The sequence below is a fragment of the Dipodomys merriami genome, unplaced genomic scaffold (assembly GCF_024711535.1).
Source record: "Dipodomys merriami isolate MVZ:Mamm:240054 unplaced genomic scaffold, mDipMer1.0.p SCAF_10, whole genome shotgun sequence".
Lineage (NCBI taxonomy): Eukaryota > Metazoa > Chordata > Mammalia > Rodentia > Heteromyidae > Dipodomys > Dipodomys merriami.
This window is the reverse complement of record NW_027202271.1, coordinates 30,125,987-30,140,678: the sequence shown is the minus strand read 5'-3', so window position 1 is coordinate 30,140,678 and position 14,692 is coordinate 30,125,987. Positions and strand designations below refer to the sequence as shown.

The window sequence follows — 14,692 nt, the reverse complement described above, 5'->3', positions numbered from 1 at the left end:
ATTTTAAATGTCATTAACAAATGTGGAATCTCCCATAAGAAATTGGCAATCCTATTTCTGTCTGGGAGACTGATGTGAACCCCTCCATCTTCCTCCAATTGTAGTCTTTCCCCTGGTCTCTGAAACATTAAATAAGAGATCTCCACCAGAAAACGTGTGCTAAAACTATTATGAAAATGTGGCATTTGTATTCACTCTGCTATTGTTTTTGTTTTTGTTTGGTTTTAGGGGGTTTTGTTGCTGTTTTTGTTTAATTTTTCTGTTTATGCCCTGAGAATGTGATAGTTTTCATTCTTAAGAATTGTCTGGAACCAAATATCTTCAGTTTTTCAGTGACCTTTAAATAGAACTTAAACAAGTTTTCTTTGAGTTCCTATCTGTTAGGGCATCTCAGTCATTCTACCAGAACTTTCTTTAAAGGTGGTGGAAGAAAAATCAATAACCTGTCTGGAACAAGCAACAGAAATCTATCATAAGATGCAGCTTAACTCTGGAAAAGTTAGGCAACAATCTGATCCATTGAGAAACTGCTTGGAAGGTTTGAGTGCCTTGGCCCTGTATCCCTAAGCGGCTAGGGCATCTGTGGGAGGAAAGAGCAGATGGTTCCCACAGCTGGCTAGGAATTAGTTCAGCCTTTATGTTTTAACCACAGGCTAGATGCAAAGATACCTAGAGAAACTAGGGTAAGGTGGATGACAAGCTTCATGTTATCCCCCACAAAAAGTGTTTGGATAGCATTGCTTTGGACAGCCCAGTAATGCTTTAATTAATATTGTGTGTATTTAGCTTTGGAAGAAGAAAGAAAGTGGACTTGTGGTCATCATGAATCTGTGAGAAAGGAAAGGAGGAAGTAGAGACTGTTTATGTAAGGCTGGGTGCCCAACACAATTCTAACATAGCTCTCCCAGGGGATGGTGCCATGGGCAACTTGGCTGTGAGGGGGACTTCATTGTCTATCCAGCCCTGGCTGGAGCTGAAGCCTGATCTCCCAGAATGCGATATCCCACAGGGCTGTTAAAGGTAAAGACAGCAATTGTGTTGCTGAGAAAGTCCTGTGCATCTCCTCAAGGGCTGTGTAACCCTCTAGAGCTTGGGAATGGGACTGGGAAGGAGAAGCCCCAGAGGAAATCCTTGTGTTCTTGCCCAGCTGACTGAGGGAGACAGGAGAGATGGGACTTGATGCCCTGATTTGTGAGCATTGTTCACACTGTCTAAATGAATATTTCCAGGCTGGTTGAACCAGCCTCCAGTATTATCTTTTTCCCAGGAAAGGATATGGCATTTGGGCTATGGAAAATTTGAAAGTTCATATCTTCAGATTCCAAAAGAACAGTTGGTTCCCAAATTGATCAGATCATTAAACTCAAAAGATATATTGAATGAGACTACAGAAGAATTTCAATAATGAAAATATAAAAGTTGGTGGGAAGGTGTTAAGGTGTAGCCCTTCATGTTCCAGAATAAAGGCTTGCAGCTCATTGGCTGGGGCGGGGGTGGGGTTGGGGTTGGGGTGCAGGGAGATGATGCATTGCACGTTATATAAGACAGAAAACTAGGTAGGCCATTCACTTGGGTATCAGATGTTTCTGAAAAAGACTTCTAAAATGATTTTATAAAATTTCAAAGGTCTACTGGAATCCTGCCAATTGGCATTGAGTTGAGGAAAAGCTCAACTTTCCACCTTCTTTCCTCTGGAAAAAAATCCTCTAAAGTCTTGCTTCTCAAAACATCTTTCATGCATCAGGCCTCACCTGGGAGCTTGTTTAAAATACCAGTTCACATTTATGAAGTCAGAATCTACTCTTCACCAAGACCACTTTAATTAATCGTGCATTAAGGTTAAGGAGGAGTGGGTGGGGAGGGAAAGAGAGAACATGAGGGGGAAATACTGTTCAAAAAGAATGGTACTCTTGAGTTATGTACCTAGCCCCTCTGCACATCACCTATACAATAACAATTGTAAAAAATGTACTCTTTATCTAACTTATGTAACTGCCATCCCTCCCCTCTGTATATTACGTCAACAATAACAATAAAGAAAAATGCATTAAAAAAAAAAGGTTAAGGAGAATTGCAGTGACCAAAGAAAGCAGTGAGTACTTGAAGGCTCTTGAGAGCACTGGACCACTTGCATCCTCTGGGACAGACTGCTCCTGAAGTGAAAGCTTGGCACTTCATCTGTACCACTAAGGCAGAAGTGCATCCCCTCCCTACAGCACCTATGTGTCCCACCTGTGTGACTCACCTGTATGCAAGACATGTCAAAAAGGGAAAATAAACTCCCCAAACCTACCGTTGCTCTTCTGTGACAGAGAATACAGTTTTGTAGTGCTGCTCAAAAGCCAACGAATGGCCAAGGTCTCAAGGACCCCAGCTTTGCCATAGCCCAGGTTTGCTCACTTGATCTAGAGTGGTGGGCCCACACTTGGCAGTCCTCAGATTCCTCCAGGGTCTGCGTGTGCTTCCTCTTCTTTGATGGAGGCAATGAGGCTCTACAGTCAAGAAATCAAAAGGAGCATTAGGGTTCCTTCCTCTCCAGTCCATTAAATCCAGTTTAATTTTCCAGATCTCTGTTCTCAATTTCCCTGAGTCTAACCTCAATTAATTAAGGTTCCTTGAGCCCTAAAATTCTGGAATACAGTATTCTTTTTCCAATGAATATGAGATTTACCTTCCTGAAAAATAAACCGGTAACCTTTTAAAGGCAAAGGGTTTATTGAAACAAAGATATCAATGTAAAATACAGGTTTTACTCTGTGTCTCTGTGTGCATTCCCATATTGAGACTGGAACTCACGGCCTTTCACTCCTGTTTGTCTTTTTCACTCAAAGCTGGCATTCTACCGTTTGAGCCATACCTCCACTTCTGGCTTTTTGCTGGCTAACTGAAGATAAGAATCTCATGAACTTTTCTACTCAGTTAGCCTTGATCCTTTTTGCAGCCTACTGAATAGCTAAGATTACAGGCGTGAACCACTAGTGCTTGACTACATCAAGTTTTAGTGGTCTTTATTTTCTAATCCTGAGGAGGAAGAAAAAGAGGAAAGAAGAAAAGATAATTGATCTCTCCTTAATTAATTCACAAATTAATTCCCTCAGTAGTTTGGTTAAGGCTCCTCATCAAACACTGCTCCCTTCCATTGCTGGAAGTTCCTATGTATTCCTGACATTTTAGCTTTCGGTTGAATGGGAACCTTGAAATTAGTGGATTTTTAATTAATATTGTCTAAACCAAGAATATGTGTCCTATATACGTCTCAACACCGCCATCTCCTGGACAGGCTTAGTCCGTCTCATTGGCTCTGAGGCTTTTTTGCTCAGGTCTTTTATAACTAAATATCTTGCCCTTTACCCAGGAATGTGGCACAGAGGCTGCGGGTGGAAAGAACAACTTATTCCCAGATGGGAAGGCACAGTTTGGTGCAGAGGATGATTGGTGTCCGGGTAGCAGTCGTGAAAGCTGCTGTGGGTTTGGCCAGAGTCGCTCATTAAAGACATGCTCTGCAGTGGATGGGCTGGCAGTGGCCCCGGCGCGGCCTTGGAGTGGAGAAAGGCAGCTGGAGACTTCCCAGCAATCGGCTTCAGGGTCTGGCAGCATGCACCTGGGAAAGACACAAGTGAGAAGCGCCACTTTCTCACCTTGCAGGGGCCAAGGAGAATGATAGTGCAGGATATCCAGAGGGTAGAAGACACTCACCTTTGGCCCGGGGAGGAGAGCATGGGTCTGATGAAGAATAGGGTGGAGTGTCTGGGAGCTTGCGTTGCCTGAGGATTAGAGACATGGATTGCTTTTTTGTTTTACTCTATTCCACCATACTTTTGTCACAAGCAGGAAGCAGCCCTCAGACTACAGCCCACGATGGTGGCTCCAGGTGCTAGGGGTGAAGACAAAGCCCATCAGACTAGGTCGGATGCCATGGCATGGCTAAGTGACTGGGCTTTGAAGACCAGCTCCCCCACTTCCTAACTGTGAACAAGTACTAAACATCTCCAGACTTTTGTTTCCCCACCTACAAAATGGAAACAATGATTAGATGTACTTCAAGTATTGTGAAAATTGAGATCATGCCTATGCAGCCCATCACACAATCTGCAAACACTGTGAGTGCTCAATGCAGTTTAATGAACATTGCCATCACTCTTAACATCCCTCCCCTCGAGAGATAGCTGTATATACAGTTTGGGCCAAAAGACTAACAAGTTCCTCACTATAAGAAATCCTGATTCTCCTTTATACAGAAGACCTACCACCCTTCACTTGCTCAGAAGATTAGTATTCCAAAATAACACAAAGAAGAGATAGGTTTGGATTTGTTTTTCTAAAATGACTTAGAAGAGTTATATTGATTCCTCAAAGTTATTCATTTCCTATTAATAAAGGAAGAAAGGGTTAACATTTGCCTTCCTCTAAAAACTCAATCTAGACAAATACAAAACAACAAAGAAAAGTATATACAAAAAAGGATATAGAACATAACCAGAGGCCACATGACATATGATAATAAGACAGGGCAGGCAGAACTAGGGCAGACAGGACTGAATAAACAAGATGGGAAAGGCAACAAGACTACCTGGAGATGGTGGAGGGAACACAGGAATCAGCAAGTTATACAATCAAATGCACTCTAAGACACTGCTGTCACTTCTGATTTTAGGAGTGGGGGAGGAGTAGGGGAGGGCTGCAGGGTTTGGGCTTGATTAAAAACAAATAAGTCCTTAGATCAGCTTCCTCAAACCACCCAAAAAGAAGTAGGAAAGGTTTAATCTATGGAGAAAGGGAACCAGGAAAGCTATGATATAAGGTATGAGGTAGAGTTAAGGCCATGTGTGAGCTCTGAACTCAACATGGAAAGATGAATTAAAAATATAAATGTTGCTGGGCACTGGTGGCTCACATCTGTAATCCTAGCTACTCATGAGGCTGAGATCTGAGGACTGAGATTTGAAGCCAGCCAGGAAGGTTCCCTGGGACTCTTATCTCTATTTAACCACCAGAAAACTGGAAGTGGAGCTGTGGCTCAAATGGTAAAGTGCAAAATAGCTCAAGGACAGCATGCAGGCCCTGGGTTCAAGCTCCATGACTGACTGACTGACTGACTATATATATATGTATATATATATATATGTATGTATATATATATACACATATATATATAGAGAGAGAGACTATATATATATATATACAGTGTGTGTGCATGTGCGTGTGCGTGTGTGTGTGTGTGTGTGTGTGTGTGTGTGTGTGTGTATACACTAAGCTCTTCCTCAACTCTGATTTGCATGCATTTAAACAGATTTCCCACAAATAAGGAATTGGAATATGTGCCTAAGAAATATTGAATATTTAAAAAATCATATGATTTAAAAAGTTAACACAGTGGCTCAAACTTGTAGTCCTAGGTACTTGGGAGGCAGAGATCATGGGTTCATATTTTTTTCTGCTATTTTGTTGCTGTTTTAATTAAAACAGTGATATGTCTTCCGTTAAAAATATCTCACAGTAGATATAGCTTCCCTCCTGTATTTCCATAAATTATTTTTCTCACTAAAATTTCTTTTTTATTTTTAATAAGTTTTTATTGTGAAAATACTGTACAGAGGGGTTACAATTACATTAGCAAGGTAATAAGTCCATTTCTTATCAAGCATTGTTGCTTCCTCCTTTGGTTTCCCCTATCATTCCTGCCCTCCCATCTTCATGACTACACTCTCCCCTGCTCCCCCCGTTCCCCGCCAAAGTTGTAAAGTTCGTTTTTCAACATAGCATTTTGTACATCTCATTGTTGCAATGGGTCCACCTGTATCCCTATTTAAACAATTTGTTTTTTCTTTCTCCTCCCCAAGTTATACCAACATCAAATACAGTGAAAACAGGGGTTATACCGTGGGGAAGGGACATACAAAACAACAAAACAATCACCTTATAAATATGTTAGAAACAATAGCAAGAAAGAAAAAACTACTTGTGTCCTTATCTTGGGGTTCATTTTGCCTAACATCATCTTATCTGACCTGTAGTAATCAAAACAGCTTGGTACTGGCACAAGAACAGACCTCAAGACCAATGGAATAGAATTGAAACCCCAGAAATGAACCCACAGACCTATAGCCATCTAATCTTCGATAAGGGAGCTAAAACAATAGAATGGAAGAAAGACAGCCTCTTCAGTAAATGGTGCTGGCAAAATTGGTTAATCACTTGTAGAAAACTAAAGCTAGATTCCCATATCTCACCCTGTACTAGAATCAACTCCAAATGGATCAAAGACCTCAGAGTCAAAGCAGACACTCTGAAATCATTACAGGATGGAATAGGAGAAACCCTAGGTCTCCTTGGCACAGGCTGAAATTTTCTTAATAGAGACCCAGAAACACAACAAATCAAAGAATGGTTGGACAAATGGGATTGCATGAAGTTGCAGAGCTTCTGCATGGAAAAGGACATAGCTAGCAAGATCAACAGAAAGCCCACGGATTGGGAGAAGATCTTCACTAGCCACACAATGGACAAGGGTCTCATATCTAAAATATACCTGGAACTCAAAAAATTAAATCCCCAACAACAAATCCTCAAAGAAACAACTGCCCAATAAATAAGTGGGCGAAAGACTTAAAGAGAAACTTCTCTGAAAAGGAAAGAAGGATGGCCAATACACACATGAAGAAATGTTCAACCTCTCTAGCCATAAAAGAAATGCAAATCAAAACAACATTGAGATACCACCTCACCCCAGTTAGAATGGCTATAATCAAGAAGTCTAATAACAACAGATGCTGGAGGGGATGTGGACAGAAGGGAACCCTACTGCATTGTTGGTGGGAGTGTAAACTTGTTCAACCACTTTGGAAAATAGTGTGGAGATTCCTCAAAAGACTCCACATAGAGCTCCCCTATGACCCAACGATCCCACTTTTGGGCATTTACCCAAATGATCACAAACAAGACCATACTAAAGCTACCAGCACCACTGTGTTTATTGCAACATTATTTACCATAGCTAAGATATGGAAGCAACCCAGATGTCCCTCAGTAGATGAATGGATCAAGAAAATGTAGTATATATACACAATGGAATTCTATGCCCCATTTGTTAGGAAATGGAAAGACTTGGAAAAAATTATATTAAGTGAAGTAAGTCAGGCCCAAAGAAATATAGGTCCCATGGTTTCTCTAATTCGCAATAACTAGTATATGTCTGAGACAAGCAGAAAAGGTTAGATAAGTTGATGTTAGGTGAAATGAACTCCAAGATAAATATTCAAATGTTTTTTCTTTCTTGCAATTGTTTCATATTTATAAGATGATTTCTTTGTTGCTTTGTCTGTCCCTCTCCCATGGTATAACCCCTGCTTTCATTGTATTTGAAGTTGGTATAATTTGTGGAAGGGAAGGGCAAAAACAAATCGTTTAAATAGGGATACAGGTGGACCCATTACAACAATGAGATATACAACTCATTATGTTGAAAAACGAACGTTACAACTTTGGGGGAGGGGATGGCAGGGAGGGGGGTTGGGAAGGGAAGGGAAGGGGAAACAAAGGAGGAGGCTACAATTCTTGATAAGAAATATACTCATTATCTCGCCCATGTAATTGTAACCCCTCTGTATGGTATTTTCACAATTAAAATAAAAAAGAAAGAAAGAAACATAGGTCCCATGGTCTCCCTTATTTGCAAGCAGAAAAGGGGATCATATTTTAAGGCCAGCCTAGGCAAATCAGAAATTCTTAAGAGTCCCTCCCAACCAATGGCTGATTACAGTAAATCATGCCTGTCATTCCAGCAACACAGAGACGCATAAGTAAGAAGACTGCAGCCTAGGATTGTCCAGGGCAAAAAGTGAGACCCTACCTTGAAAGTAACCCAAATAACAAGATCCAGAGGTGTGGCTCAAGTAGTAGAACACCTGTCTTATAAGTGTAAAGCCTTGAGTTTCAACCCTCAGTGCCCTCAAAAAGAACTTATATAAAGAAAATAATACAGGTGGACCCATTGCAACAATGAGATGTACAAGTCGTTATGTCGAAAAACAACTTTACAACTTGGGGGAGGGGGAGGCAGGGAGGGGATGGGTAGGGATGGGAAGGGGAAACAAAGGAGGAGGCAACAATGCTTGATAAGAAATGTACTCATTATCTTGCTCATGTAATTGTAACCCCTCTATACGGTATTTTCACAATAAAAAAAAAGAAAGAAAATGAGAGAAAGATACATGCAGAGTCAGACTTTTTTGTTAAACAAAATGCATAGTTGAACACAATCAGCATGAGATTAGGAAAGTGTGTTAATGTCCCTCTCTCCCAAATGCTTGGACACCCATGTAATTAATGAAGGATTCAGAAGCAAAATGGTCCTGGCCTTCGGTGACTCTGATTTCAATATCCTTCTAAAAGAAGACACAGAGAGGCAAAGGCAAAGAAGCAGAGGCAGAGGCACATACATGCTGCCATAAACCAAGCAATCCCAAGGATTACAGGCAGCCACCAGGATGGACGGCTAGGATAGAGACACAGACATATTTTCCCTTACAGTCTCTAGAAGGAACTAATCCTGCTGACAACTTCATTACAAGTGTCTAGCATCTGTTATTGAAAGACTCAACTTCTATTGCTTTTTGTTTTTTGGGGGGATCCGGTCATGGACCTGAACTCTGGGCCTGAGCGCTGTCCCTCAGCTCTTCAGCTCAAGGCTAGCACTCTACCACTTGAGCCACAGTGCCACTTCCAGCTTTTTTCTTTTTGCTTATGTGGTGCTCATGCATGCAAAGGCCTCATGCATGCAAGGCAAGCGCTCTACCACTGAGCCACTTTCCCAGCCCTTCTATTGTTTTTAAACCATCTGTTTGTGATATTTTCGCATGGCAACCTCAGGAAACTAACCTAATGAGGAACTGCAGGAGTTTACTTGCCTTCCTCCTCCTCTCTCTTACTCACCCAGACACATATGTTTTCTACCTTTGAGTCTTTGAAAGTATCAGGATGCAAATTCTACTAAAGCATATTCTTGATAGGTTGCTATGAAAATAAAAATGTTACCCAAGACAAATAAGTGATTAACTTATATTTTATGATGTAGGTAGGGATATTTGATGATGGTTTTTGCTAATATATCATTATAGATATAGCTGTACAATATACAGCTATATCTGTATATTGCTAATATATTGATACAGATATATCATTACTGATCTGGATAGCATTTTAACTAGATTCAAATGAAAGTATTTGAAGGAAAAAGCTAAATGCTCCTGGCTATTAGTTTCTGGGAGTAGCAATTATTATAAATAACAAATTTATCTTTAAAACATATTTAACATCATCTTAATGCACTAACACATAGAGATATAGAATACTTGATTATGGTTTGCAGCCCACAGGAAAGTATTTTTAAAGCAGTAGGTTTAAATATGAATGTGTTCTCTATTTTTCTAGTACAGCAGGACTCTAAATTCTTTTTGTGGCTGAAAATCTGAGGAGATAATTACATCTATATTTCCTACCACTTCAGGCTACTTAGAAGTGTAACAATGGATATGTTTTCTGTCTATTTTCTTTTTAGGTACTTGCACATAGTTTTGTATTAAGCATAAAGAAATAAACCCTGTCTAAGTTTATTAGTCTTTTTTATTTATAATAGAAAAAAAGCATAATTTTTACTTCCTCTTCCAAAAAGAAAAAAAAGCAATTGAACATACTCAGAGGTAAGGAGATGATATTTTGAAGTTACCAAGGTTATCAGATCTCTGACCAGTACAGAATTCATCCTAGAATGAAATTCATCCTTTGAGCATAGTGGTTTATACACAGAACTTCTTCAACAGGAACAACAGAAGGCCACATATTTTCAGATAGCTTTTGAGATTAAAAATAGAAAACCAACGACCAAAAAGGAACATAGAACAATAACCAATAGCTCTTTTGCCTTTTGAATGACTGGTAAACTCCTAGCAGAACTTACCTCCTCACAGATTAAAACTCTTAACTTCTCAGTTAAAAATGGTGAGAGAATGAGAGGAAGCTATCCAAAGAAAGTCCACTAGAAAGTGAACAAAAGCAAGCTGGGTGCTGGTGGTTCATGCCTATAGTCCTAGCTACCTAGGAGGCTGAGATCTGAGGATCACTGTTCAAAGCCAGCCTGGGTGGAAAGTCCGTGGGACTCTTAACTCCAATAAACCACTAGAAAACCAGAAGTGGCGCTGTGGCTCAAGTGGTAGAGCACTAGCTTTGAGCTGAAGAGCTGAGGGATAGCGGCCAAACCCAGAGCTCAAGCCGCATGACCGACAAAAAAAAAAAAGAAAAGAAAAAAAAAGAAAGTGGACAAAAGCAAGACCATTGCAGAGGAGCACTGAATCTTAGAGGAAGAGGTAATGTCAGTGGATGTTATCTGTTTTCAGCTTTCGTGTGTGTGTGTGTATGTGTGTGTGTGTGTGTATGTGTGCATGCGCATGCATGCACACACACACACACACACACACACACACACACACACAAACACACTGCCAGTACTGGAGACTTGAACTCAGGGCCTAGGTGCTGTCCCTTTTGCTCAAGTATGGTACTTTAGGCAAAACATGGACTTTTGGCTTGGTAGTTAATCATAGACTTTCCTACCTGGGCTAGCTTGGTACTACAATCCTCAGATCTGGGCCTCTTGAGCAGCTAGGAGTATAAACCTGAGCCACCAACACCTAGCTATTTATAACTTTGATCCTGAAGGCTGGTCAAATTCTGAACACAGAGCTGCTAAAACTATAAGACAAACATACAGCTTTTCTGGCCTGAAGAACCAGAAAATAGAGTTTGAGATTAACATGGCTATTGAAAAGTGAAAGGCAAATTTTGGAGGTAGTGGGGAAAGTGCTGGAGAGGGGACACTAGCTTCTTTATATAACTGCCCAAGTTGCCTGCTGATCCCTGAACCATCAATGTGTATGGCAGGAACTGAAACTATAAGCCAATTCCCAAGAGGTGGAGTTTACAGTTTAAGTCTAAGCAAAGCAATTGTCTGCTAAAGCAAAAGTATATTTACTCTACAAAGAAATACAAAAGGATTTCTGTGTTCGATCACAGCAGTATGTGCTTGTGATTTTCAAATGTTTTAAAATGTTACATTTCCCTTACAGTTTACTCCCCTTCCCAAAATATATAACTACTTCTTTATTTCATTGTTGTTTTATCCCCTGCCATGTTTAATTCACTTAGAGACATTTAGCACTTCTTTCTGCAGAATTTGAAGAAAGAACTGCCTTCAAAATGAGGGGAATTGTTAAGCAAAGGCAATTGAAGAACTTGAAGAAAACTAGGATCAACCTGCACCTCAAAACTCCTTCCTACCCATGATCCTCGTGTCAATAATCTCAGCAGCATATAGTAGACTGTGCTGGGCCTCTGTGCTCCGAATCTATCTTACATCAAAGGGATTTCTGTAACACATACAGATGATAGAGACAGACACCAGAAGTCACTTTTTGCATGGTCAACACAGTGTCAAGCTTCTAAAAGACACAGTTGTAGTAATCAAGAGATTCTTACTAGCTGACAAAAAGTATAATGATTTGCCTTCTAAACTCTGCCTTCCTGGTCATATACCTTGATTTTGTTTTGTGGAGGATGAATGGAGAAACACAGTTCTCTGGGGATGAGTACTTATGCAAACCTAAAGAGATTCCATCAGCTGCTGAGATGACCTGTGCACGCACAACATCCATGTGCTGTCCACAAAGCAGCCAGTATTTCTTTCAGATGGCAACCTTGCTGTACATCCTGTACTGAGCTGACCAAGTGTCTACTATGTACATGCCTCTATGACACCATGCAAGAACCCCCAACATAATTAAGAGCTTGTCATCCTCGTGGGATGACTCACAGTCCAATTCCCAGTTTTCTCAGTGGCTCCCCTCACTCAACACCAACTGCCCACTCTGCAAAGCTCCATTGCACTCCACAATGTGCTCCTCTCAGCACAGGCCCGGTCTGGAATCGATGCTCAATAGATACAAACAGCTTTTAAAGTTTTTCCAGCAGCAACAAATATGCTGGGTATATACATTTATGTGTGCAGAAGGACTCTGATGAACACTCGGTCAGAAATGGTACCCTTCCCCATCCCTCTCTCCACTCCCTTGCCTATTCTTAATGTCTTTGTCCTACTGAATGACTTTAGACCATCTGCCCTTGTCTTTCTCTTCCCAGTGAAGTAGTAGGACAGGAGTGGAATGCCAAGGGCAAATGGAATGGCCCATCTCCAGGCGCAGGCAACAGGAAAATGCAGTCTGTTGAGAATTTAAAACAATATTGACTCCAATGAGGAGTCAATCTGCTTTTTCTTATTACCATGCATCACCAGTTCTGGAAAGATGTCTGGGTGTCCTGCCAGGGCAGATGGAACCCAACGCATTGTGACTTTGATCAGCTCTTAACAAGGGTCCATTTTTTTTGTTCACTCTTACACTTCATCTGTAACCAGAAAAAAATAGTTGCTGTGCAAGATATTTTCTCTAGTTTTTCATGTGCATAACGTGGTGTGTGTGTGTGTGTGTGTTCTCTAGTGCCTTAGAAGTTAGTGCCCTAGAAGTGAGTGTGTGGAAGGCACTCAATAAATACTTGTTCAAGCATGGTTGGGGTTTTATGCCCACTATCCCAAGGTTGGTATAAAGGGCTCCGGTCCTTGATAATCAGTAGCTAAAGAAGGCCATGAAAGTTATTTTAGGACATGACAGGGAAAAAAAAAACCAACATGACAAGGAAGGCCTATCCCTTTCCCCAAGTCTGTTTGCAGGGACCCGGCCTCTCCTACTGCCACTCTGCCACACAGATCATATTTTTGTTTTTGAGAATCTTGCCTGAGCCAGGCACTATGTGAACCCTAGCACACATTGTCTCATCTAATCTCTACTCTCCCCATTATAAAGAGGTGCCTTTATTGTCCTTACTCCATAGACAATAAAACCAAGGTTGATGGGTTAAACAAGTTATTTGCGACCATTCATCGGGAAAGAAGTCCAGCTGAAGTCAGATGGTCTACCTCAAGAGTAAAAAAAAAGCAGAGTTTCTTAATCTGATTAATTATAGATAATTTCATTTCACATAGACGTTCTTAGAATAGAGAAATACAGAGTAATGTTTTAGCATAGTCTTTCACTTTAAGCTTTCTATTAGTACAGCATTTTGAACCCAAGAATAAAACATGTCAATGAATTCAAACATCAAGCTTGTCTCACAGAACTGCATGTACCTTGCTCCGTTTACAGCAAAGGGACCATAGCCACTCCACTCTGGAAGAACTGAAATAGGCAGCTAGTAATCGACTCCTGACTCCTTTTCTATCTGATACCATAAGCCAAATTCAAGATAAAACCCAGAATATTGGCTGCTTAAGTTCAACCATTAGAATGAAATAGGAGTTGATTCCTTCATGACAGAACTAGTCCGTAAGTCCTCCATTCTGTAAAGTCACCTATTTAAACATTCTCGCAGACCACTTCAGAGCACTCAGCCTAGCCCCTTATGCAGGGTCTCAACATTGTTCTAAAGTTTACTATGATACAGAGTCCCATCAAACCCACCCCCACAAAACAAACCATATACATTATACACGGGCCATGAGATTTGATTTTTTTCAGTATGTGTTCCAATAAAACTTTATTCACAAAAACAGGCGATATGTGTGTGGTTTCTGAACATAACAAAATGATTGCCCACAATGCAATTCTCACAATGTATCTCCATCATGAAATGATGTATCATTAAGTAGCTAATAGAGGAGTTGGGAGATGGTGAGCAAGGAACTACATGTCTGTGACATAATGCAGGGTTTCTCAAGTTTTACTATGGCTGTGAATCCTACTGGAATTCTGATTCTGTATTTCTGGGCAGGGCCTGCAGAGCTACATTTCCACCTCCCAGATGAGATCTGTACTTCTGCTCCCTGCTTGCTCTTTAGCCCCACTTTATGCTCAGTAAGGAAGTAGGTAAAGGCCTGGGCAATTGTTCAAAGAAAGAAAACTTAACTGAGGATTCACTAGTCTCTTTCTCAGAACCTTTCTTTCACACACACACACACACACACACACACACACACACACACACACACACACACACACACACTTATTGTCCTTTTTCACTGCAATCTCAGGTTTTACACTACTCCCTGAATCTCTAGCTTTCTCATTCCAAGCAGCACTCCACACCTGGACATTTCCCAGGATACCCCCCCACACTCACCTGTGTTTCTAGTAGGTACCTGTCTGGCTAACCTAGGAAATCAGAGAGGACCTCATCCTGTTCCTCCTAGGCAATTAGCTGCCCCTGGATCTGTCACAGAAGGAAATATAGGGTTAAAGGCAATTTTCAGACACCTTCCCTTACTGATTTGACTAGCCTCAGTTTACATACTAACTAGATTTTCACAGAAAGATTGGAAAGGTCTAAGGATCAAATCCAAAAGCTCATATATGAATACATGTCTCCCCAAAGGGGTGCATGTCTAAAGAAGTCTGAGAAACACAATATAGGATTTCTACTCTCCAGTTTCACATTAACACATCAAAGACTAACAGCTCTACAGTAAAGATGTTCATTTAATGTGGTTTAATCCAGTAAGTCAAAAGCTGACTTACTGATGGTGAAACTTTTATTATTTCTTCATTTCAGCATCTCATGGGACAAATTTTCTATGGGAATCTTTCTTAATGGC

At 40.7% G+C, this 14,692-nt stretch overlaps 1 protein-coding gene across 1 annotated transcript in view; it reads right to left on the bottom strand.

Moving 5' to 3' along the window:
- Myrfl (myelin regulatory factor like) overlaps positions 1-14,692 on the bottom strand; it is a 111,673-nt gene that overhangs the window by 59,010 nt on the left and 37,971 nt on the right. Inside the window, exons 3-5 of the mRNA XM_070036765.1 lie at positions 3,697-3,764; positions 3,352-3,601; positions 2,401-2,492 (exon numbers count right to left, since the gene is read on the bottom strand). Coding sequence (XP_069892866.1) covers positions 2,401-2,492; positions 3,352-3,601; positions 3,697-3,764 — 410 coding nt within the window. The remainder of the gene's footprint in view (positions 1-2,400; positions 2,493-3,351; positions 3,602-3,696; positions 3,765-14,692) is intronic.